Genomic DNA, 23,035 nt, shown 5'->3' with positions numbered 1-23,035 from the left:
TGTTGTTCGCTTTGCTTTACGTGCGTAGCGCTTGTTATTATGGTATTCTTGTTGTTGCTGCTCTTGTTGTTTTAGCACTTTCTCCAAAATATTTTATACAACTGTCAACGCGGCTGCCTGCCGCAGATAAATTGTCGTTGAGTTTAATTAAAAGCCCTTTGTGATTGCATAAATATGAATTTACTTTTTGTTTGTAAGTGTGCAGGTATTATTTTTTGTTTTCATCTCTTGATTTATTCGGCAAGCAGCGTGTGGATGCTGACTGAGTAAGTGGACTGTGTGCGTGTGTGTAGATTTATTGTGGAACGAAAGCTTTTTTTGCCAATTTGTCAGCTGGTTGCCGGCAAATGCCAGCGACAGCTCTCAGTTGATCGCAGCTGTGCTGTGTTGCTGCTGGCACGTCTTTTATGACACAATTTTCATAAATTTAAAAAACATTTTTATATTGTTTGTTTATTGGATTTCGTTTGAGTGAAGTTGAGGTAGGTAATGTGTGGGAAAAATAAACATTTAACATAGTGAGTGAATATCAGTTTGAGAGACGACAAGTAAAAAATGTGAGAGAGGCAAATAGTGCTTGCTGTGAATAGAGGGATGCAGAGAGAGTGGACACTACTGAGAGCGTCAGAGTGAGAAAGCGTAATAAACTGCGATATTGTAGATAGAGAGTTCTTTAAAGCTCAGGCATATAAAAAGCTCTTTGCTTTACCTTTGAAAAAAAGAACTAAATGTAGCCGACGGCTAATACGCTGTTCAAGTTCCCAGCTGGGAAAAAATAAATATGGTATGCAAATTATGGTTTTGTTATGAAAATTAACAATTTAACAAATTTTTTTGATATTATTCATGCATGTTAAATATTAGCGAGCGTTCAACTCAGTTTTTTTGACTAGCAAATACCCTGCAGGTAAATTTTTCCATGCTGACTAGCGAAATTATACATTTATCGGAAGTCACAATTTATTATCTCACTAAGCAAAGGTATAATTATAGATTGCGATCTGGTTGTAGTTCCCAAACAGTTTTGTTTTACTTTGCTGCAAATAATAAACAACAGACCGTCAGGCGCTTCTAATTTTCAATTTCAATTATAAATAATCAGAACAGTTTCAGTCAGCTTTTAATGATGCACAAATTGAAATTGTAATAATTGTATGATTGTTGTTAGCTTTGGGACTTAACTTATAAAACAAAACTGAAGCGAACTTTCGCATTTAGTTGCTGTCAAGTCAACAAAAGGTTCAGCACGATGTCAACACTACAACAACAAACGCAACTACTTCTACTTTGCAGTCTGCTCTTGATACGGGCGCCAACACCCAGCATGTCCAGTTTGTTGAGCACGGAAACGGATGATTTTATCGATTGGTGGCAGCATGCGGTCTTCTATCAGATCTATCCCAGATCCTTCAAGGACAGCAATGGCGATGGCATCGGCGATTTGCAGGGCATCATCTCAAAGCTGCCGTATTTAGCAGAGACAGGCATCACAGCCACTTGGCTGAGTCCCATTTTTCAATCTCCCATGGTGGACTTTGGCTACGACATATCCGACTACAGAAGCATACAAAGCGAATATGGCAGCATGTCGGATTTTGAGCAATTGGTGCACACAGCCACAACTTTGGGCATAAAGATTGTGCTTGACTTTGTGCCGAATCATAGTTCAGATCAGCATGAATGGTTCAAGAAATCGGTGGCCAAAGAGCCAGGCTATGAGGATTTTTATATCTGGTCCGATGGGAAACTGGACGAAGATGGGCAACGACAACCGCCCAACAATTGGCAGTCGGTGTTCTATGGCTCGGCATGGGAATGGAACGAGGAGAGAGAGCAATACTATCTGCACCAGTTCACTAAGGAGCAACCGGATCTGAATTTCCGCAATGCAGCCGTTGTGCAGGCCATGGATGATGTTATGCTGTATTGGCTGCAAAAAGGTGTTGCCGGATTTCGGATCGATGCGGTGAATCATTTATTTGAAAGCGAAACGCTGGCGGATGAACCTCTTTCGGGCAAGTCAACGGATCCGCTTTCCTACGATTACACGCGGCACATCTATACGAAGGATTTGCCCGAAGTGCTGGATATGGTGCAGCATTGGCGGCAACTGCTGGACGATTATACGGCCAAGCATCCGGCTGGCGGAGCGCGCATTATGATGACCGAAGCGTATGCTGGGCTCCGGGATCTGGCAGATTACTATGAGGATGCGAATGGGGTGCGTGGCTCGCATTTGCCCTTCAACTTTAACTTTATCTCGAATGTGAATGGCGAGTCGGATGCTCGTGACTTTGTCTACAACGTGGAGAAGTGGCTGGTGTATATGCCACGCGGGCATGCGGCCAATTGGGTCATGGGCAATCATGACAATCCGCGTGTCGCCACACGCTTTGGCGCCGACAGTGTCGATGCGATGAACATGCTGCTCATGACGCTGCCCGGCGTCGCAGTCACCTATAATGTAAGTGCTAAGTGCGAAATGCATTTATGCGAAAAGGTTAAAGGTTAATGCGACATTTTGTGCTCTGTGGCAGGGCGAAGAGTTGGGCATGGAGGACAATAAGGAGATTAGTTGGGAGGAGACTGTCGATCCGCCAGCACGTAATGCTGGTGAACTGGACTTTCAAAAGGTTTCCAGAGATCCGGCGCGTACGCCTTTTCAGTGGAGCAGTGCCAGAAATGCGGGTAAAAGAATGTCAAGGGTTTTGTAGAAATGACAAAGGGTGATAAATTATTTGATAGGTTTCTCGGATGCCGCCAGAACTTGGCTGCCAGTGAATCCAAACTATGTGCAGCTTAATTTGGAGTCACAGCAGCTGGCGAAGAAAAGTCACTATAAGGTTTACAAGTTGTTGATTGAGCTGCGTAAGTTGCCTGTATTGCGTCGTGGACGCTTCAGCATTGAGCCGCTTTCTCGCGCTGTTTTCGCTATCAAACGGTAGGTGGCGCCAGCTTCTATTCATAAAAGACGTATTAAGGTTTTGTGCACATTTCTTTAGCTCACTCAAGGATTACAACACACTCGTCACGATCATCAATGTGAGCGACAAGGAACAGATTGTAAATCTCACGGATTTCATAAATCGTCCGCAGCAATTGATTGTGGCTGTTGCCGGCGTGGATTCAACTTATGAGCCGGGGTAAGCCAACGCTGTCAGTATGGGAATTGCAAGCATGTTACATTTCCTCTACCCGCAGACAAGCTCTTTCCAGCAGTGCATTGACACTGGCCGCCCACGAGGGTCTCATCTGCCAACTGCTCGAGACTTAAGCCCTCGTAACAACATCACACACTCGTATATCCAATTTGTTTGCGACCATTAATTGCATTTCAGTTGCTTTTGTCACGAGTTTCAATAAAACCAAAAAAAAAATAAGGAAAACTCAAACTAAAACCATTCACAGGACATGAAAATTAATGATTTGCTTTACGTAAATCAAATGAATTAAATTTCCAGTTTTCCGGCAAACGGCAGCATTTGCTTTTCGGTTCAAATTAGATTCAATTTCAGTGCCATAAAGTCGCCTGGCAGCTTGCCCAAGCCAATGTCAATGCCAAAGTCAAAAGAATACGTGAGCTTATACTCTTTTTCAGTTTTTTGGAGGTTTTGCAAAGATATTGACTTGCATATTAAATTAACTTTTAATATAGTATTAGAAGTTCCACTCTTAAGAACTTGCTGATTTCATTTAAGATTTTTAAACTTTATTTATATAAAAGCGTATTTAGTAGTCGTCATTTTGCGCTTAGCTTTTCCATCTATTCTTTTTGCTGTGTTTGCTTCAGAGCGTGTATAATTTTTCATGTGGTCGAGCGCACGAACTCGAAAGATTTATGGAGCACAACGCAGAGATTTGCGAACTGTCGCAGTGCAAATGTGCTATGAAAAAGGAACACAACGATGGAGTGGAGAGAGGGGAGAGAGGGAAGAGACAGGTCACAGGTCTTCTGTCATTTTGTGTTATGCAAAAGTTTTAAAGTTTCAAATGCTGTAGTACATTAAGCACTAGAAGTGCCAGAGGGGCACGTGCAACGCTTATTGTACAATTTGCCAAGACCGCAAACTTTGCAACAAAAACTTGCACCATGAAGTCATTTAACAATTTTGTTTGGCTGCCAATAAGTTAAAAGTTTGAATAACAAGACATCAAATGCTGCATAGCATTGCATAATAAATTTATATGAAAATGTTAAGAAACTTTGCGATTTTTGTGGGAACCTAAACGATTTGTTGACCCTTAAAGTACCATTGGGAATGAGAATTTAAAATAAATACATATATTACTCTATAATGCTGCTGTCATTTAGTTGACATTATTTTCTGCTTCGCTTCGTTACTACCAAATTTTTAATGTAATTATGCTGGGCGAAAAAGTTAAAGCAAAAGCTCGTAAATCAAAGTTTTGCTTGTTGAAAATATTTAAGTATTTTCTATGAATTTTTTATTTGTAATCCTTAAGATTATTCATACTTGGAGCCACAGCAAATGGACCATGAAATAGCATAACAAATGAGTTGCTTTATAAATAGTTTAAGGTTCAACAAATCGAGCAAGTGGAAAGTGGTTAATGCCACAAAAAAAGAAGCGAACACTAATCCAATCCTGCTGCTCTGTTTGGCCTTTTTAAAGCGCTCGCAGCTGCTTTAACAAATCATTCGCATTGCTCATACGCCACGTTAAACACAGAGGCTATAAGCGCATGCCGCGAGTCAGGAATTTTCATATCTCTCGCGCTACCATTCACATGCTATTATTATCATTATTATTATGATTATGAAATAATATTTTAAATATTCGTTATGCAGTGACTACAGCAATCGCAATGGCAGCCAGCAGCTGTTATTGCCACCCAATGCTGGCATTGTACTCTGGGAGCAGGATGCGATTATGAGGTCAGTTTTCGGTAGAAATGCCATTGCAAAAATGGTTCAATTCTAAAACGCAATTTCAGTGCACAGCGTCGCCAATTGGTTAAGCAGCTCATCAAGTCGTTTAATGTGGTTCTTGTGGCGTTGCTAATGTACAATTTGTGGCGTCACAAATGGACGAAAGTAAATTTCAATTAGCCATTTTGATGCATTGATTCTTTGTTACCCCCTAGCCGAAACTGATTGATTGATTAATTAATAAAGTAACAAAAATAACAACATGAGTTTTTCGGGTGGGAACTGGGAACGGAACACAAAAGCAGCTCGCCCAGCGGCTCAACTGTCATTACCAGTTGTCGACAACAGTTGGAATTTGCGGTTATTTGGTATTTGGTTGTGAGTAAAGGAATGAGGGAATGGAATTGAATTTCCGCTTGTGGCCGTCAAGTGGTGCCTGAAAATGACCAGACAAGTGGGTGGCGAAATCCATTGCTTAATCAATGGATTTTTGTATTATGTCATCACTTTTTTGGTTTTGGTTCCAACTAACTTCATTGCGAATGCAATTACAAAATTATTTTAAAATCCTTATAAATGCTTAAGCCATTTGTCTCAAACTTTCATTCAATTGCAGCCATCAATTTGACTTGAAGTTCTTCGCATAAAAACACTAGAACACTAGAAGACAAAAGTGCTGTTAAAACTAAACTGTCAAGTATAATTTTTATTCAATTTGTTAGGAAAATTCAATTCTTTGGACATTCGCATGTAACTAAAGAGAGATCTAAATGAAAGCTACAGCAGCTGGCAATGCCAGTTCCAAGTTGCCAGTTTGCAGTGTAAATTTAACGCTTTGTTGAGTGGCAAGTGGATATCCTTGTTGCCAAGCTGATTGCCGGAAAGTTGGCAACGTCTCGCAAGAGAAAGAGATGCCAATAAAAATTACCAGCCAACTGCTCGCAAATTAACCGGAGCGCAAACATTGAGCAGCCAACACAAAGAGAACATAAACTGTGTAGCCTTCTTGCATTTTCTGACTCATTGATTGATTGTGTTTAATGTAAAATTCTTGTTAAGTAAATACTTGGATTCCAATAGTTGTTTTCTTCAATAATTTCAGAGATATTAAAGGATATGAGCAATAAGGAATATTTGTAAATAAATACAAGAAAAAAACAGCTTCAGTTTTTATTGCTTTCTTAATCAATAATTCTCGCACATTTGTTAAATTAAGATTGCTAAATTGAACTTTTAAATTTTCTTAATTTATGTTGAATATAATGATTGAGTTCTAATGAATTAAGAAAATTAGCAACACTTTGAACTTTTATGAACTGGGTTTATTACTGAAGTTTCCGTAGAGAAATCAATGAACTCAATATTAGCTAACAAGTCAAAATATGAACAAAATATACAAATACTTTAGGAATCTTATATTACTAAAAATATTTATCTTTTATAACTAAAATTTGTATTTAATGAAATTTGAAAATGAATATTTACATGTTTTTGTTTATAATAATGTCAAAATATTAATAAACAAGTAAGAACGCTGCAGTCGAGAATATAACAAATTAATACCGCATATATACTAAAAATATACCAAAGGCTATATTAGGTGTATTGAGTTCAAGATATACAAGATTTCCAACTTATTCACGTATAATAAAAACAGAAATGTAATGAAATTTAAAAATAAACATTTATTTTGTATTATTAATACAATCGAGTGTCGTGAATCTTTGTACAATACAATGGACACAAAATCCTTTGAAATTAGGTTGAATTTGTATGCTGGAACACAATGCCAACTGGCTGTGTTGTATGCAAGCAGCGTACAATGACGGCGAGGACAACGACGTCAGATTGTCTGGCGGCTGTTCTTTGACATCTGCGCACAGCGGCAGCAGCAGCAGGCGCAGTCCCTGACAAGGACAAACACGTACGTGTTGAATCCTTTGAGCCTAAATGCTACAAAAATGTTGAGCAGCTATGGGAAAATTGGCAGTACGCGCCGCGTACCTTGATGTCTGAACGAACAACAGCCCGAGGCGAGTGAGAGCGAGGGCGAGAGTGAGGGCGGTGAGAAACAGCAAAGAGATGCGTCAGCCAATTGGCCATATTCAGTTCAGCGTTCTCCCATTGTGTGTGCCTGTGTTGTGTGCCGAGTTTTCTGTTTGTGGCAACGCCATTTTGGCCATTTTGCCGTTGGCTTCATAAATTTCACAGACAGTTGTGAAGCTGGCGCCGCGTTTTAACTGTTTTTAATTAAAATACATTTTTTTTTCGCTACATTGATAATCAACTTCACGTCTGGCGATATGTACGTTGTGTGTGTGTGTGTGTGAAAGTGGCTTCAAAGAGTGTTATTAAATTGATTTTAAGTCTTTGATACGCTGTAAATGATATAAAATTAAAGATTTCTTTACAATGTTGTGCTTTAAGCAAGCATCGAATTCCTAAAAAATTTACGTGGTCTGAGAAATGATGAACAACGGGAAGTCTGAGAACAAGTTTTAGTTTTTATGGCCGAAGTTTGAAAAGAATTGTGAAACTATTTGCAGCAGTGTAAGAACAGTTTTGAAGACATCTACAACAATTTACTAAAGGATAACAGCAGACTCCCTTTGCTCTCTCCCACATTTGATGTCATTTCTTATGCCTTTGCTGTCACTTGAAGTCCGGTGAAGTCGGAAAGCTTGGTCTGTCGAGAAGTAAAAGCCAAATTGATTGGCAATTGAGAAGCTGCTGGGCATAAAGCAAAAAAAAGAGAACTTTACGCAAAAAAAAAGTTGCATACATTATCCCTTTAAAATTCAATGAAGCTGTTCCAATTCCTTTGGCAATGTCCCTCGTCCCATGCCGCGCTTTACAATAAATTTTCATGTGGTCTGACATTTGCCATTATGCATTGAAATGTTTGTGCGTTTAAGTCAATGACTGGAATTTATGCAAATTTGCACAAGGGCTTTTGCTTAAGACTAATGCCAAAACCGGGAAGGTCACTTTGACTTCACTGAGTCGAGTCCTCGCTCGGCTAACAAATAAACGCAAACTCAAAGACAAAGACAAAGCAGGCATTTAAATTATGAGCTCCAACTTGGCAAAATGCTTTTTATTATGGTCGTGAATTTATGCGCGCCTGAAAGTATGCAGCACTTGAACGCGCTGCAAAATTCGCGTTTGCCCTTAAACCTCGTTAGCTCCTAAATTCAGTTAACCTTCTTTTTTTTTGCTTTGCATCTGCTTTTGTTCGTCAATAAATTAGCTAATGCCTGTGGAAATTCATTGAACCGCAGCCAAATGGGCCACTTAACCCTTTTTTTTCGCCAAACACACACACACACACACACAAAGACTCTGGCATCTCAACCCGAGCAGCACATCAATTAAGTTGGTCCCATTCCACCAATTGGGCTGCTGTCAATAAGTTGAACTTGTCGTTGATGTCGCTTGATCAGCCAAGCGGGACTTCTAACTGCCGCTTCCCGGCCAGACAACTGATGTCGACGGCATCGACGTCCTCGTCCTTGTCTGTGAGTGAAGAGCGAGACAAAGCGGCCGCGGCCAGGACTATAACAAGTGTAATATGTCAATTGAAGGACACACTTGCCAACACACTCCCGACACCGAACACAAACACTTGACTATTTATTGCATTCGTTGTTTGTCTGTTGTTGTCATTCTCGTTTGACGTTGTCGCTTTGTTGTTGCTGCTGTTGTCGCCGCAGGATATGCTACGGATATTTGCAAAATATTGCAGCGCCCATAAATTGTAACCCCAAAGGACGACGCGCGCCACATCGTCACTTGGTCTCTTAGCCGGCGTTGCCGGTTACGTTTACGGTGTTTGTTTTGCTCCTTTTGTTTTTTTTTGGTTTTTCGCTTTGCAGTTGGTAAGGTGGGCGTCGCCTCAGACATTTCCCCGGGCTTTTGTGGCATTGTCCCAAATCGGCACACAATTTGTTGTCGCTACGTGACGCTGCAAGGCAAGTATAACGGCCAAAACACGGCAAATAATTCACCATCTGGACTCGAGACTCTCAGTTAAACAAAGATTCTCACTTATTTATTTAAGCCAATGCTCGAAATTTTAATTTTTGTGTGAATGTGAAATATGGCTTGTATTGTTTACCACTTTTAAGAGATCATCATTCAAATAGAAAGCATCTGCTGAAAGTATATTAGAATTATCCAAATGGATTTCCCAATCGTCAAAGGTTTTTTTTATTTTATTTAATTTCGTAATTCCGCTGTGAATTTAGTCGAGCATTTTTCAACTGCAATGCTATATTTCATTGTTCTGTTTTGCACTTTGAATTTAAAATTTAATTGGAAAATACATTGGGAATATATTGTATGGCTATATATATTTATGTGTGCTGGGCATAAAGGGCTGCCACAAATTGACTTTGCACATTTGGTTGAAAAATCGCCATGGAGCAAACGTTCCCTACTGGTATTTAGGAGATTATTTTTCTACCTTTCAGTTGTGGCTCTCAAAATTCATTTGACCTCAAATTGAATTCATGAATTTTATCTGAAATGCACACGAATACAGACACATACACACACAAGCACACGCATTGTGCTGAAAACTTTCTGTGGTCTGTGTCAGTTTATTAGCCCGAAAAACAGCTGGCCAAAAGCCTGAGCTTAGTTTACCTGTTTCTAACTGATGCTGGCTGTTTTCAAATTGTTTTGTGTCATGTAAACGATGCCCCCACAACAACAAAAACAACCTCACATGTGAGAGGACGAAAGCGATAGTTCGACAAAGGCATTGCTTACACATGTGTCCAGCCGCCGTAGTACAAGCTTTGCTATCAAAGTTCTCCACAGAAGGCTGTCAGTCAAAAGTGGTTCATGCAATCTCGACCGTAACCAGCTTAACCAACCTGCTTCGGTAAGACTGGCAATACATTTTCATTTTGGCCAGTAGTATTTTCTAAAATGTTTACTCAGGCCACACGCGTCGTATACGCAATCTGCTGCTGCTGCTGCTACTCGCTTTTTGGTTTACAAGCAAGTTCCTGGCCATATGCAAGAAGCATAAAAAGTTTCTCATAAATTTTCCGGCAACAACAGCAGAAGCAGCAATTCGAAATGAATTGTTAGCGGAAGGAAATGAGAGAGAGAAATACGGTTAGAGAAGTGTAGTCAACTTTTATAATAGCCCCCGACTCGTTGGAAATTCAATTTCATTTTCAATTTAATGCTGCAATGAGCCACGTACCTCGGCCCAAGTCGCATTCAATCTGGTTTCTGGTTGTGGCTCTGCGAGCTCTTCTTCATCTTCTACTACAACATCTTGTGCTGCGTGGTTGTTATTGTCTTCTGAATTGACTTACCTGCAATGAAATGATAGAAAAATAGATACATATATATTATTTTATGCGTTTGCATGAATCAACCAAGATAAAGTTGAGGTCGGGTTAGGAATTAAAAGTCAAAGCCCAGCGCAGGGGATTGACTTTGGAGCAAAAGTTCAATTTGACAAAAGAGCAACTTCAAGGTGACTCTTGGGCAATAAAGTATCTCATACTCAGTCCCAGTCCCAGTCCCAGTCCCAGCCGCACTTTTCCTCCACAAATTTATCTTTTTCGCTTTTCGGGGGACGTGCCTGAGTTGCTTTATGTGGTGTCAGGTGCGGCGGCGCCACGTAAGCAGATCCTTACCTATAACATACGAGTACCCGTCCAGCGTGAGGACACACTTGCGCGTTGTGGTGCCGGGCAAATTGCCAACGCCGCCGCCAACCACAACGCTGCTGGACGAGTACCTGGTGCTGCCGGCGGTGTTTGAGCCGCTCGATGCTGTGTTTAGGCTGCGACTGTTGAAGCCCAACGCTTTGTTGAGGCTGCTGGAAAAGCCGCCGGGACTGCTTGCCAAGCTCCGTTCTTGCTGGTGTTGCTGTTGCTGCGTGTCGCAGCTGTTAAGACTCTCACGTCGCGGTGGCGCCACCAAGCCAACAAATTCATCATTTCTCTTGCTCAGCCCATCACTCGAGTGATCGCGTTCCCGTTCCCGTTCGCAACGCGTGCGATTTCGCGCATAATGCATGGAGGATGAGGATGCGGAGACGGTTGAAGAGGACGAGGTTGCCACAGCACTTGTTGCTGCCGCAGCAGCGGCTGCCTCCTCGGGACTAATGTTCAACGTTTGCGGTTTGTCGCGTCGCGTCGCGTGCGGCGCATCCTCCAATGTATCGCCCATTGTGTGTGTTCCCGAAAAATTAGTCTCAAGATCCTCGATTTGTTTGATGCGAATTTTACGCGACGCGCGATAACATTTTCTCTGGTATTTCGTGGGATGCTGGATAAAAAAGCCTGTTTGACGCCTACGCCAGTTGAATTAATTAATAACTTTTTGGGTATAATTTTCAAATTGATTGCACTTTAATTCACTTTTCGCTTTTTTGATGTTGAGCCACTTTTATGTCTACACAAACGGAAAATTTAATTAAAACCAAACACGATGGCCAAATGAATAGCAATGAATGGAAATGAAATGAACGTGGACTCAATGCAGACAAAAAGCGAGATGGAGAAAATGGTAAAACACAGGGAGAGAGAGAGAGAGAGAGAGAGAGAGAGAGAGAGAGAGAGAGAGGAAAATATGGAATGGGCCAGTCTGTTATCTCAAATATATAGCACGCATACGCAGTGTTGTACGCGTTGTACATGACAGAATTCCATCGAAACACAATGCAACGTCAAAACTGAAACTGAATCTTTTATGAATGCCATCAAAATGACTTCAATTCTGACATCAGTAGACAGCTATGTTCTATGCTGTTCAGCCAGCCAACACACAAAACCTCCTCGAACTAAACAACAACTGTCAGTTGTTTATAAACAGTGGCAAAGAAATGACAGAATTACGTTTCAGAAATGAATTGGAATTGTTTGAGTTTTAGTGTATTTGTATAGTATATTTTTATAGGATTAAGCAATTTATTCGAGAATAATATTATTTCTATTGAAATGAAATATATACTATATATTTGTGATGGTATTTTTATTGTATTTCAAATGTTTTTCTTGCTTTTATAATGGGATTTGTTTGTCTCAATTTTTTATTTTATTCAATGGTAATTGAGAGCTTGTGGTTCATTCTTATGTTCTGAATGAACAAAATATTTTTTTAACAGATTTATAATGCATTTTGTTTGTTTCTAAACGAATGCCAATTGCTGTTGCTGTTCAATATTGTTCTAATTGCAGTTTTGTTCACACTGCTGCCATTTATTCGACTGGACACGCAAACACGCCCCACAAAAAAAAAAATGAAGCCCATTGACTTTTTCTCCCCCGCTCGAACTACATTTGTCTCTCCGCTATTTGCATTTGAATGACAGGCCATTGTTTGTAGCACTATGCGATTCTGATTTTTATCGCACAAGTATTGACAAGCCTGTCGTAGCATGTGAGTGTTTGTGTCCGTGTTTGTGTATTGGTCAGTTTGTCAGTCGGATATTGATTTGCATATTTGTCATAATGTCTGTCCATTTATCAGAATCCATCAATGCCATTCAAACTGTTGCAATGTTTCGCATTTTTTATTTATGTGAAACATTTTTTTATTACACACATTTTTTAATGCGACGCCTTAAAACTTGGCTTCATTATTTTTATGCCAAAAGCATTTTTCATTAATTTGCAGATTGTTTTTTGGTTTTCGGTGGTTGTTTGTTTTTATTTCTATATGATATTTATTAAACTTTTGGCACTCTGTGTGTGTGGCTCAGTCCATTTTTGCATGTCTTTACGTTCGACACGTACACCAAATAAAACGAGGCGACACTTTGAAGGCGTCACGTTCGCCAGAGGTTGCCACGAGGCTGCCTGGAGAGGAGAGGCAACCAAGAGAGAGCACAGATGGTTGCCGAAGGTTTCGAAGCCTTTTTGGTATGACAAGCAAGTTCAGCGCACACAAAAAATATGTTTGGCAACTGGAAGTCAAGCAAATGTCTCAGGCAATACGTGATACCTTTTCATTTCTGTTTAAACTCTTAGAGAAATGTATATGTCAACAATCAAGTTTCTTAAGACCCTAGATATGTGATCCTTGTGGGGGAATGTTTAAAGAAGTTTTTGATGTAGCTTCCATTTTCCAATTAGTTTTGCCTATTAAGATATTTCTAAAATAATTAATTCTAATTGTAAACGAAATCCCTCGTCACCTCAACAACCACTTGGGCATTAGAAACTTTCATCCTAATATCGATCGATTGGACGAACGAAACGTCAAGTTTCATTTTCATATTTATGAGCATTAACTTTTATGTTAATCAATTTTAAAAGGGTTCTCTCTGCCTGAAGTTGGTTTAGGAAACCTTAACAACAAGTTAAGCAGCTTAACGGCAACAACGAGATATGAGTTACCAACAATTTTCGTTTCATTATCAATTGCAGTTGTTTGGTTAGTGAAAAGAGTTTCATTTGAAGTGAGATTCAAATAAAGCTGCTGTATTGAATGCTTCTGGCCGTGGACTTTAAATGATAAGCATCAAATTTTAATTATATTTTTATTGCCTTTTTTTACCCCTCTTCTCTGTTTTTTTCCTTTTACTGCCATCGCTCCAAGGGCACTTCCAGGACACTCACAGTGTGTCTGACCATCGCTTTTGTTAGTAGGGCCACAGCGTGGGTTGCTGGCCACTTGCCACAGTTTGGGCTTAAAAGCATTTTCAAAGAGTAGCAAAGAAAAAAAATATATATGTATGTTATATGAAAAAAAAGCTGAAGAGCTGGCTTTAAGTTGAGATGAGAGGAAGGCTTTAAGTTTTCGTTGTCAGCTGTAAATATTGCGCATACGCCGCGTTTATCGTCTGCCTAATGATGTATCAATAACGCATTTACGACACAATTAATGGCGGCTACGGAAATCAATGCCCAAGTCCATTAATGTTTCGCCTGCCGCAAGTTATTAGCCGTATTTTGCCGATGCTTTTGGCGACCATAAATCGCGTTATCTAAAAAGGTTAAAGGGCACAAAAAGGACCCGAGACAAGACAAGCACAAAAACATAAAGACCAAATCCAATTTAGTGGGTGCTCTGGGATCTGGTTATTGGTTATGGAGTTCAGGGAACTTGTGGCATAAATTTAAAATTTGTATGCAATCAGCATCGCATAGTTTTGCCCATTTATTTGTACGAGTAAATCTGCTGTTTTGGCCCTTTGTTGTGCTGCATATCGACGAGAAAGTTTTGCAACCCGCATAAAGTGACTGCGCTTATAGTTCTTCTCTTGGTTTTTGGTTTTTTTTGTTTGTTTTGGCCATAAAGCGTTGTCAATGAACTCCAGTCAAGTTACTGACTTTGTCTATTGTTTAGCTCAGTTAATCAACCAGCATCATTGGCTATATAATTCACCCTCAGCTTGTTTTTGTGCGTTGTGCTCAGCTTTCTTGTCTCGTTTGGCGAGATGAAAGCAACAAGGCACAAGTCAATTATTTAATTAAAAGCTGTCACTTGCATGGCTCAAATGTAGCTCGTAATGTGGCACTGTTACAAGGGCTAAGGCTGCCGGCTGGGGAAGGGGAATAGGCAGCCAAGGACGTGACCGTGTCAGAGCCCAGAGAGAAGACGACACGAGCAAAAAACAACAAACGACGCAAAACAGCAAAAACATACACAAATAATTAAAAGCGCATACACAATGCGCACAAGTAGCAAATGAGGAAGCGGACAATGACAGCGGGAAGGGGGAAAGATTATATGCAGGAAAATGCGAAATGTGACTTGCAGAGAAAAACAACTTAAATGTGTTTTTTCTTTTTGCGACATGACATACGAACTTTGAATACACTTGAACTAATTTCAAGTACTTGCAAAAAGCCTGCAAGAAATGTCAAACTCAATTAGTTTGGCTAAGCATGAAACTGAGTGAGCAATAATAGCTGTGTTAATTAGCTGCGACTTTCTAAAGCAAACACAGCTTTCTATTTTCTTAGATAAGTTGTGTAAATCTGACAAGTTAAACTTACTTCATATAATATTTGATTTAAAAAAGATTCATTCTAAGCATGTTAAAAATCTTTGATAAATATTTATAATGAATTTACAATATTAATTAATATTTCAAGGATTTCGAGAATAAGGATTCTAATTTAAACATTCATTGTTTTTTTGGAGTACAATTTTTTATATAGAATGTAGTGAAAGTAAAAGAACATTTTAAATATTATTAAATAATATTAAATATTATTGTAAGTGCCAATCTTTCCATATTCAATACTTTAATAAAAATAATAGATTTAATCGCTTTGCCTAACAATTTTAGTAATTTTCAGTCATTTATTAAGCATTTAAAAGATTCTACTTTCTTATTTGATTTTTTTGCAACAATTGTTTTAAAATGCAATGGAGAAAAAAAATGAAGTTTGCAAAATTTAAATCAATAATATTTTAGCATTTGCTACTTCTGAAATTCAATTTTCCTCCACAATATAGAAAGCAGAAAAAACACATTTTAAGCAATTCTTTAAATTGCGTCCCTCGACATTTCCAATTATTATTACACCAACCGTTGGCTGATTGTGAATTGTATAAATTTCGCGCAGCATTGTCTAATAAATATGTATGTTGAACCCTTTTTCAGATTCTTAATTGTTCGAGTTCACAAATTTATTAGGATCTGCTGTGACTTGAAGTTGAGGTGTTATTTGTTTTTGTTGGGTTTTCGGTTAGATTTTAAGTATTTACAAGTCGTATGCCCAAGTTGTCAGACCCTCTTTAGGGTCATTGTTTAATAACAACTGGAGCTGCATTTGCCTTTCGTTCCGTTGTCATTTGCACTCATCTGTTTGCCCCGTGCATCCTTTTTCTGCGTTGTTTTTTTTTTCGCTCTCTCCTTTGCTTGTGTGCCTTATTTTAATTGTTGTAATTTTGCCGGACATTGTGTCATTGTTGTTTTTGTTATTCTTGTTGTTGTGGTGGCCGCCAGCTTGACGCCAGTCGCCTGTCCTCGATGTAAATAAAAGATGAGTTAAAGTACGATAGATGCGAATGTTGCGCAGGACTCAAAACTGGAGCTCGTTCATCAAGCGAGGCAGCTGCTGCCTTCGATCGATGTGTATGCAATAACAAACAATAGCCAGCCAGAAATTGCATGTAATTGAATGTAATACACACACAAAACACACCACACACACACACATATACTCAGGTTGTAAGGCTTTTACTTTTCTTTTTTTGTTTTGCTGACAGGAAGTGGGTAATAAATTTTGCTAGCTTTAGCGAAACGAAGGACGACAACGTGACACTTATAGTGCAAGCGAGATAGAGAGAGAGAGTGACAGAGAGTGTAAAAGACTATAGGAGAAAGAGAGAGAACAACTTAGTTGGCTCATTAGCATTTGGGGACAGCAGAAGCATAAGGACATGTGAAAGGAATGATAGGAAGCCAGACAGGCGACAGGCCCTAAAGTCAAATGGGCAAGTTTGGTTTTGTTTTTGTCATCATCAAAGCCGCATTTCAATTGCAAATTGCCTTTTGCTTTCCTTCCTTCATGTGTTTTTTCTTCTTATTTTGTATTTTGCCCTCGGCGTTAGTATGCTGCTGAGAAGAGCGAGCGAGCGAGCGAGAAGAGGCGACCAAAGCTAAACTTATCACACGAGTCATGTAAGCAACATATGGTCTTATTCAAAAGTCAGAATAACTTGCATGTTTTATTTTTTATAAAATCTAATACGATGAATTTATACTTTGAATACATAAATGAAGACTTTTCAATGTGAAGGAATTTGCAAGCTTTGACAATAATACTTTAAATGTATATTTTATTTAAAAATAAAAATGAAACTATTAACTGGACTTAATTTATATAGTATAGCTATAGAGTATTTGGCTAAAATTTTAATAAATTTTCATAATTTATGAAAATAGTTGTAAAGTAAACTGAAATATTTTGAGTTTGTATAACTCAGTATTTTTATACTAAATATTTAACCAATAACTGAGCCTAATTTATATAATTCTTTTTTTAAATATCTGGCTGTAACTTAAAAAAAAAATTTTCTAAAGAGTTTACACAAAATAGGATAGAAAAATTTACTAAAAATCTGGATGCGATCAGATAAAAAAAAAAAATGAAGAGTCTTAGTTGACTTAGCTGACAATTTAGTATGTTTAGTACTCTATTATAAATTTTCAATATACCAACTGCAATTTTTTTTGTTTTTGTGGTATATTTTTTTTTTTTTTTTATTAAAATAATAACGAAATGATAACAAAGAAAGATGCACTGTTACCTAACTGGGCAACTTAAACAAATCAGAAATAATAAACAGAAAATTAATTATGTTAGCAGCACATAATAAATATAAAGTAAATAAACATTGTGTAAATTGAACCTAAGGATATAAGGAAATCGCTGTTAATTATTAGGTCAAGACCCGAGCCAGCAGGTCTTGAGGATGACATCGTTTAAGTCTTCTCCTGACTGTAGTGCGGTATATTAAATTGATATATTTTAAGAATAATACCGCGCTGTTTGCTCTTACTCAAAATGGGTAGCGGGTATCTCACAGTCGAACACGCTCGACTATAATTTTCTTACTTGTTAAAAATTCTTCATTGACCTTGTGCTACCTTACAATTCTATTAAAAACTTTTGCGTTCTCTCGCGCAATATAATTAATTATTGCCCCCGTTTTTTTCTTAAGCCGCAGAAACTTAACCGATTGTGTTAAACTGCATTGCATAAGCCAGTCTTGTGGCCGTATTTTGCACACCAAGCCGACGGTGTGGAGCCCCTTTTTGCTTAGTATGGACCCCAGCTGTGGGCTTTAGTAGCTGCAGTCAGCTAGTCAGCTTACAAATTCCATTTACATACATTTCTGAGGCAGCATTCTGAGGCAGAAATGAGAAAGTCGCATTATTAATTTGCCGCACCGCACGACCATAAATAAGACTGTCTCTCTAACCTACAGCAGCGAGGACACACACACATGTGAGGCTATATAGTAGAGTAGTCTTCTCTATATATGCATGCCTATGTAATACATATGTAAATGTGTGCATGTAAATAAAATTCAAAGGACTTGCCCACTTCCATATGGCAAGAACTGTATGGCGAAGCGGGAAAAAGGAAGAAGGTTTGCGGCTTTTTCTTGGCTTGCCTCGTATTTCTTGTTGCGCCACGCAATTTTCTTTGCCAATTTATTACTATTTTGACTTGTAGATGGGAGCGAGAGAGGGAGAGAGAGAGAGGAAAAGAGAGCGGCGACAATTTGTAAAGCAGGCAATTATCCTTATTAGCTGCTTATTTATAGCCAGCCCATGTTTGTTTTCTCGTTTTGCCATTGACGCATAAGCGATGAGTTTGAGCCCATTTGCAATGAACGAAAGGATCGAGGGAAGGAGGAAGGATTGAGTATGTTGTATATTTGTTTTGTATACAGTGCAACAGCTGTTGTTGTAGATGTTGCTTTTGGCATTCAGTCGCTTGAATTGAGTCTGCGAATTGAGTTAATGAGCTGCCTGCCTCACTGACTTTGTGTGTGCTTGAGTGTGTCTGCTTTATTAATGTAATTTCCATGAGACACACTCAGATCACGCAGCGGACGCAGCAGCTTCCCTCACACTCTCATCGACAGCTTTAAGTCATTCAAAATTAATACATAATATGTTGAACGCTGCTCTCACAGCATGACAGGTGGAAGTGGAGGAGACGATGTGGCGGAAGCGGACTTGAAAAAGTCGCACAACATAAAGTACATTGTCAAATCTGCGACATTTTTATTACTGACGCCAGGGAGTAGGCGCTTCCCCTGCCACGCCCCATCGCTCTGAACTGCGGAAGAGTGCGGAAGTGTGTGTGAGTGTGAGTGTGTTCGTATTTACATGCTGATGATGTCGTTATTAAACGCATAAATAAATTGTCAAAAAACGTCGCAAACGCCGCGCGTTCGCAACTCGCGGCAAGGCTTCTGTGTGTGTGTGTGTGTGTGTAGCTGTGTGCCTTTGTTAAAATTTTTTATGTACTTTGCAAACGCGGCAGCTAAATGAAAAACTTTGTCTCATGCGTTTCACTTTTTTTTTTGTAGCTGTCTTCTGCCAGGTTGCTGTTTGCATTTCCACCCAAGCACCGAGCCGAGCCTCTCGTTGTTGACTCTGCTCAACATTTTATGACTTTATTTCACCAGCAAACATGTGCAGTAAGTGCCCAGCGAAAGGGAGCAGCGAGAGAGAGTGAACGAGAATGACAGTGGGGTATAATGCGGCAATTGACAATTAATTGGTTGGGGGACGCCAGTGACAGCGACCTCAAAATGTCGTAGACAAAATTGTCCCCAGGAAGTGGAAGCAGCGCGCATCAAAGTGACGCAGCATATTCATAATTTATAACGTACGCAGTGTGTGTGCAAAGGCGACAGACGAAAGCATTTAAATGAAGGAGGAGCAGCAGTAGAATCAAGTAGGTTAAAAGTCAGCAATACTCTACCAAAATATGAAGTATAGACATGAAGTGAATTACGTTGAGTCAAATTTCGATGCAACCATATAAAAATTGTTAAAATCCAGTTATTATATTATATGCTGCTTTGTTTGGCAGTCTGGTATATTTTAATATTTATGGTATATTTTTAATGTAATAGTATATCGATATACCAAATATAGTCATTGGTATATTTTTTCTTCTCATTTTGGTATATTATTATTTTTATTGAAACCAATTTATATAGCATTCAGTATATTTACGGTATTTTTTGGTATATTATTATTTTATTGAAAACGGGTAGGAGGTACATATGTATGTACTAGTATATCGACACACCAAATATAGTCTTCGGTATATTTAGGGCATTTTTTGGTATACTATTATTTTTATTAAAAATGGGTAGGGGGTTTCTCACTGTCGAGCACACTCGACTGTAGCTTTTTCATTCTATTTAAAAAAATCTAAGCAACAAAGTGATGAATAACTTTTAGCATCAATAGATATATAATACTCGTATGTAGCTCAATGTTTTGTGTGCTGTTATATTTCAAAGAAAGAGCAGCAGCAGAAACAAGTATGTTCAAAGTCGTTGAAACTCTACCAAAATAAAAAATACAACTTAGCTAAAAGTGACACATTTTCTATGGCTACTGCTTGTTGAATAACTTTACGCTTTAATAGAGATATAATAGCGCAATGTTGTGAATCTAGTTGGCGCCACTGTGCAGCTGGAATACGAAGCAGCAACGACTTAAAAGTCATTTTGTGGCTTCATTTGCATGCGTCCATGCATGAGACGCCTCTTGTCTGCTGTCGTTTAACTGATATGCGAATGTGTGTGAGCTAGTGTGTGTGTGAGGGAGTAAGGGTGTGTGCAAAGGACAGTCCAGCACTGTATGGTTGGTGATTAGTAGCCCACGTCTATCAACAGTTGCCCTAATGCCCAAGCAACATGCAACACCAGCACCAGCCACAGTCCGACAACTGACCTCATTCTGTTTACATTTGCAGCTGTTGCTACTAACTAACCAAAGTCTCGACTGCTCCACTTCCTCCCCTCAACTCCTCTCTCGATGCGAAATGCCAACGCAATCCTTAGATCAGCAGTCCCTATCAACAAGCAAACCCTGCAGTGAATTCATGTGGCAAAACAGACCCCGTTTTAGCAGCAGTACACACACATGAGCTCTTCAACACTTGCCTTGTTTTTGCACAATTGACTGGAAATGTTCCGTTTGCTGAGACTTTCTACCATTTCTCAGTCTGGGCAACACATTCGAGTGGCGCTAGCATTGACTTTAGGCAGGCAAAATCAAAAGCGGCATTGATGTGGCACGTTTCTTTGGTTGAGTTGTAACTGCAACTGTAACTGTAACTGTTTCAATGGCTTTGCATAATGTTGTGCAACATTCTTGTTCGCATTGTTGACTTCGCAAATGCAATGATAGCTGTTCAAAAGCTTGTGGATTAATCGGGTTTCAGGAATATAAAACTGCAGAAGCCAATGAGAAATGTAAAATTATTTGAAGTGCTGCCTCTATTTATGTTTTTTAAATGATAGCAGTTGCTTTCGATCAATTGAATCATTTCTTATTTGGATTATAAAAATCTAATTATAGTATTCAATTAAAACAAGCTAAGTTAAATGTGTTAATTTGATTAAACTTCAAAGGTTAGACGAATTTAATTATATTTTAATCATTACATTTTTTTTTAGAATAATAAATGTCAAAATAACTTTTTTAAATCAATTCAATCCCTTCTCAAAACATAATTATATTACATTTTAAAGAGCTTAGTTAAGTAACTGCATATCAGTTGAATTTTGGATTTGCTTGCTTTCTATAAGATTATTTTATCGTATTTTAAAGAAATTATAAATAAAAAAATTTAATAGTTTGATAAACATTAAATTAAATCTCAATTTCTAAGACAATGTTTGAAAGCTTTCCAATATAATTTTCTCCCATAATTTAATTCTTCATAAAATGAAATCGATTCCTTGCCCAACCAAGTTTGGTGTCAATAGAGTTTGTAGGAAATTTAATTTGTTGCAATTCAACTTGTGTCATTAATACTACATACTAATTGCAAATACTTCAATGCGGCATTTGAGAAAGTTTTGTTGAAACTTGGCAGCAACTGCATTTCCACAATGTATGTAAAGTTAACTGAGCTACAAAACTTTATCGCATGTATGTATGTGTGCTATTTGGTTTCTTGGGCGAAAGTTTTATGCAGATTGAAATTTTTGCAGTTGAAGAGTCAAACAGTGCGTATACGTAATGTAGGAAAGTGAGCCAAAGAAGCAATTGAAGCGAACAATTGGCAATATGTTTTGGACGTATGGACGTTCAAAAACATAAGCAAATATGCTGAAATTGTGATTATATTTCATGCTTGGCTTAGCTTTTGTGGAAATTGCAGCTACTTTGATCAAGTTGCCAAGCCGAGTAGAGTTACAGTGGAGCAAAATTGCCAAGACTAGGAGAGTTGAGTCAAGCGCATTACGTCACATATGAATGTGTGTGTAAATATGTTATTTGCAGATGGGGGAAAATCAACAACGTCATGACAAACGTCTGACAAATATGCCAACTTTTGACAGCCACGCCCCAACGCCCACGCTTATTTTGTTCACGTTTCTTTCCCTCATTTTTTTTTGCTATGCAATACGCTTCATATTTGTTGTGTATTTGCGCTTGCCACACACACTTTCACAACGAATGTTGTGACTGTTTTTTGGGGTAAATAAAACGATACGAAGAAACATCTCGCTTTTCCTCCATTCACTGATGACTTGCCGAATCAGTCGAAAGGGACAGAGAGAGAGCAGTCGACACTCGACACCACTTGGCCTGTCTCGAGTCTAATGATGCGCCATTTCTCAAATCTTACGGCTACATTTGCCCCACATACACACATCTCTCTCTAATGGCGTGAAATTCAAAATGACGCACAGAGGTTTTCATGTCGAGCACCAGAGGACCCCGAGACACCAGGCCATTTGCCATTTATCAAGTTTATTAGCGACAGGCCCTGAAAGCAGAGCCATGTTGTGACTTTTGTCGGTGGGGGGACTCAAGTCTCACACACACACACATTACATAAGCTGTGCTGGAATGCAATTAAAAGGCCTAGGAATAACAATCAAACGTATGAGTCACGTACGCAAGGCATTTTTGTGTAATTCAATTGTAAATCATTTGAAAATTACAATCGAAAAAGGAATATAATTGCTTGCATTTGCTTTAATCATTGAGCTGCCAAAATCATGTGCTTGAAATTTCTACAGCATACTTTAAGGCGATTTACTTAATTTATTTGCTTGCGAGCATGCTTTATTGATTCAATATTCGTTCAAAGTCGTTTTTTGTATGCAACATCGCCTTGCGACGCCTGCCCCAAAAAGTATGCAACAAACTTATAGTCGAGCACCAAAATGTGTGTGTTTATATATGTATGGCAAATATACATGCAAGCAACACTTTGGTTGCTTTGCTCTTCTGTGCTGCATGTGTTTAATGTGCACATTTCCATTTCAATGCACAATTTCTATAAACCAAACTGGCTAGAAAACTGCCTTAGAAAGTCAGAGAGAGAAGGCGAGAGAATTTGACGCCTTGACAGGTTTATCGTCTGGTGGGAAGCGAAAACTGGCTCGCCATGGCCTGTTTGGCAGCCATCCAAATCCAAATTCCAAAATCCTCAA

At 38.8% G+C, this 23,035-nt stretch overlaps 2 protein-coding genes across 10 annotated transcripts in view; one reads left to right on the top strand and one right to left on the bottom strand.

The window, feature by feature from the left end:
- LOC132798626 (dual specificity calcium/calmodulin-dependent 3',5'-cyclic nucleotide phosphodiesterase 1) overlaps nucleotides 1-23,035 on the bottom strand; it is a 102,476-nt gene that overhangs the window by 38,772 nt on the left and 40,669 nt on the right. For 5 of the 7 annotated variants that reach the window (XM_060810575.1, XM_060810560.1, XM_060810568.1 and 2 more), the window contains exon 2: nucleotides 10,552-11,314. The exons of the other annotated variants lie outside the window; for them this stretch is intronic. In XM_060810575.1, the coding sequence (XP_060666558.1) occupies nucleotides 10,552-11,089 (538 nt within the window). In that variant the 5' untranslated portion in view covers nucleotides 11,090-11,314. The remainder of the gene's footprint in view (nucleotides 1-10,551; nucleotides 11,315-23,035) is intronic. 7 annotated transcript variants of the gene reach the window in all.
- On the top strand, nucleotides 372-5,114 carry LOC132798253 (maltase 2). Of its 3 annotated transcripts, none has more exons than XM_060810039.1 (7): nucleotides 372-482; nucleotides 1,294-2,464; nucleotides 2,538-2,688; nucleotides 2,746-2,941; nucleotides 3,003-3,143; nucleotides 4,811-4,897; nucleotides 4,957-5,114. In XM_060810039.1, exons 2-7 carry the CDS (start codon nucleotides 1,325-1,327, stop codon nucleotides 5,069-5,071), a joined length of 1,830 nt encoding a protein of 609 aa, XP_060666022.1. In that variant the 5' UTR covers nucleotides 372-482; nucleotides 1,294-1,324; the 3' UTR covers nucleotides 5,072-5,114. The 3 variants fall into 3 exon arrangements, with proteins under 3 accessions (XP_060666022.1, XP_060666021.1, XP_060666023.1); XM_060810038.1 differs by having other exon boundaries at nucleotides 379-482; nucleotides 1,219-2,464; XM_060810040.1 differs by lacking the exons at nucleotides 4,811-4,897; nucleotides 4,957-5,114 and adding an exon at nucleotides 3,202-3,533 and having other exon boundaries at nucleotides 379-482; nucleotides 1,219-2,464.

The sequence above is a fragment of the Drosophila nasuta genome, chromosome 2L (genome assembly GCF_023558535.2).
Source record: "Drosophila nasuta strain 15112-1781.00 chromosome 2L, ASM2355853v1, whole genome shotgun sequence".
Classification (NCBI taxonomy): Eukaryota; Metazoa; Arthropoda; class Insecta; order Diptera; family Drosophilidae; genus Drosophila; species Drosophila nasuta.
Note: the sequence above shows the minus strand (reverse complement) of the source record. Positions and strands in the feature narration are given on the sequence as shown.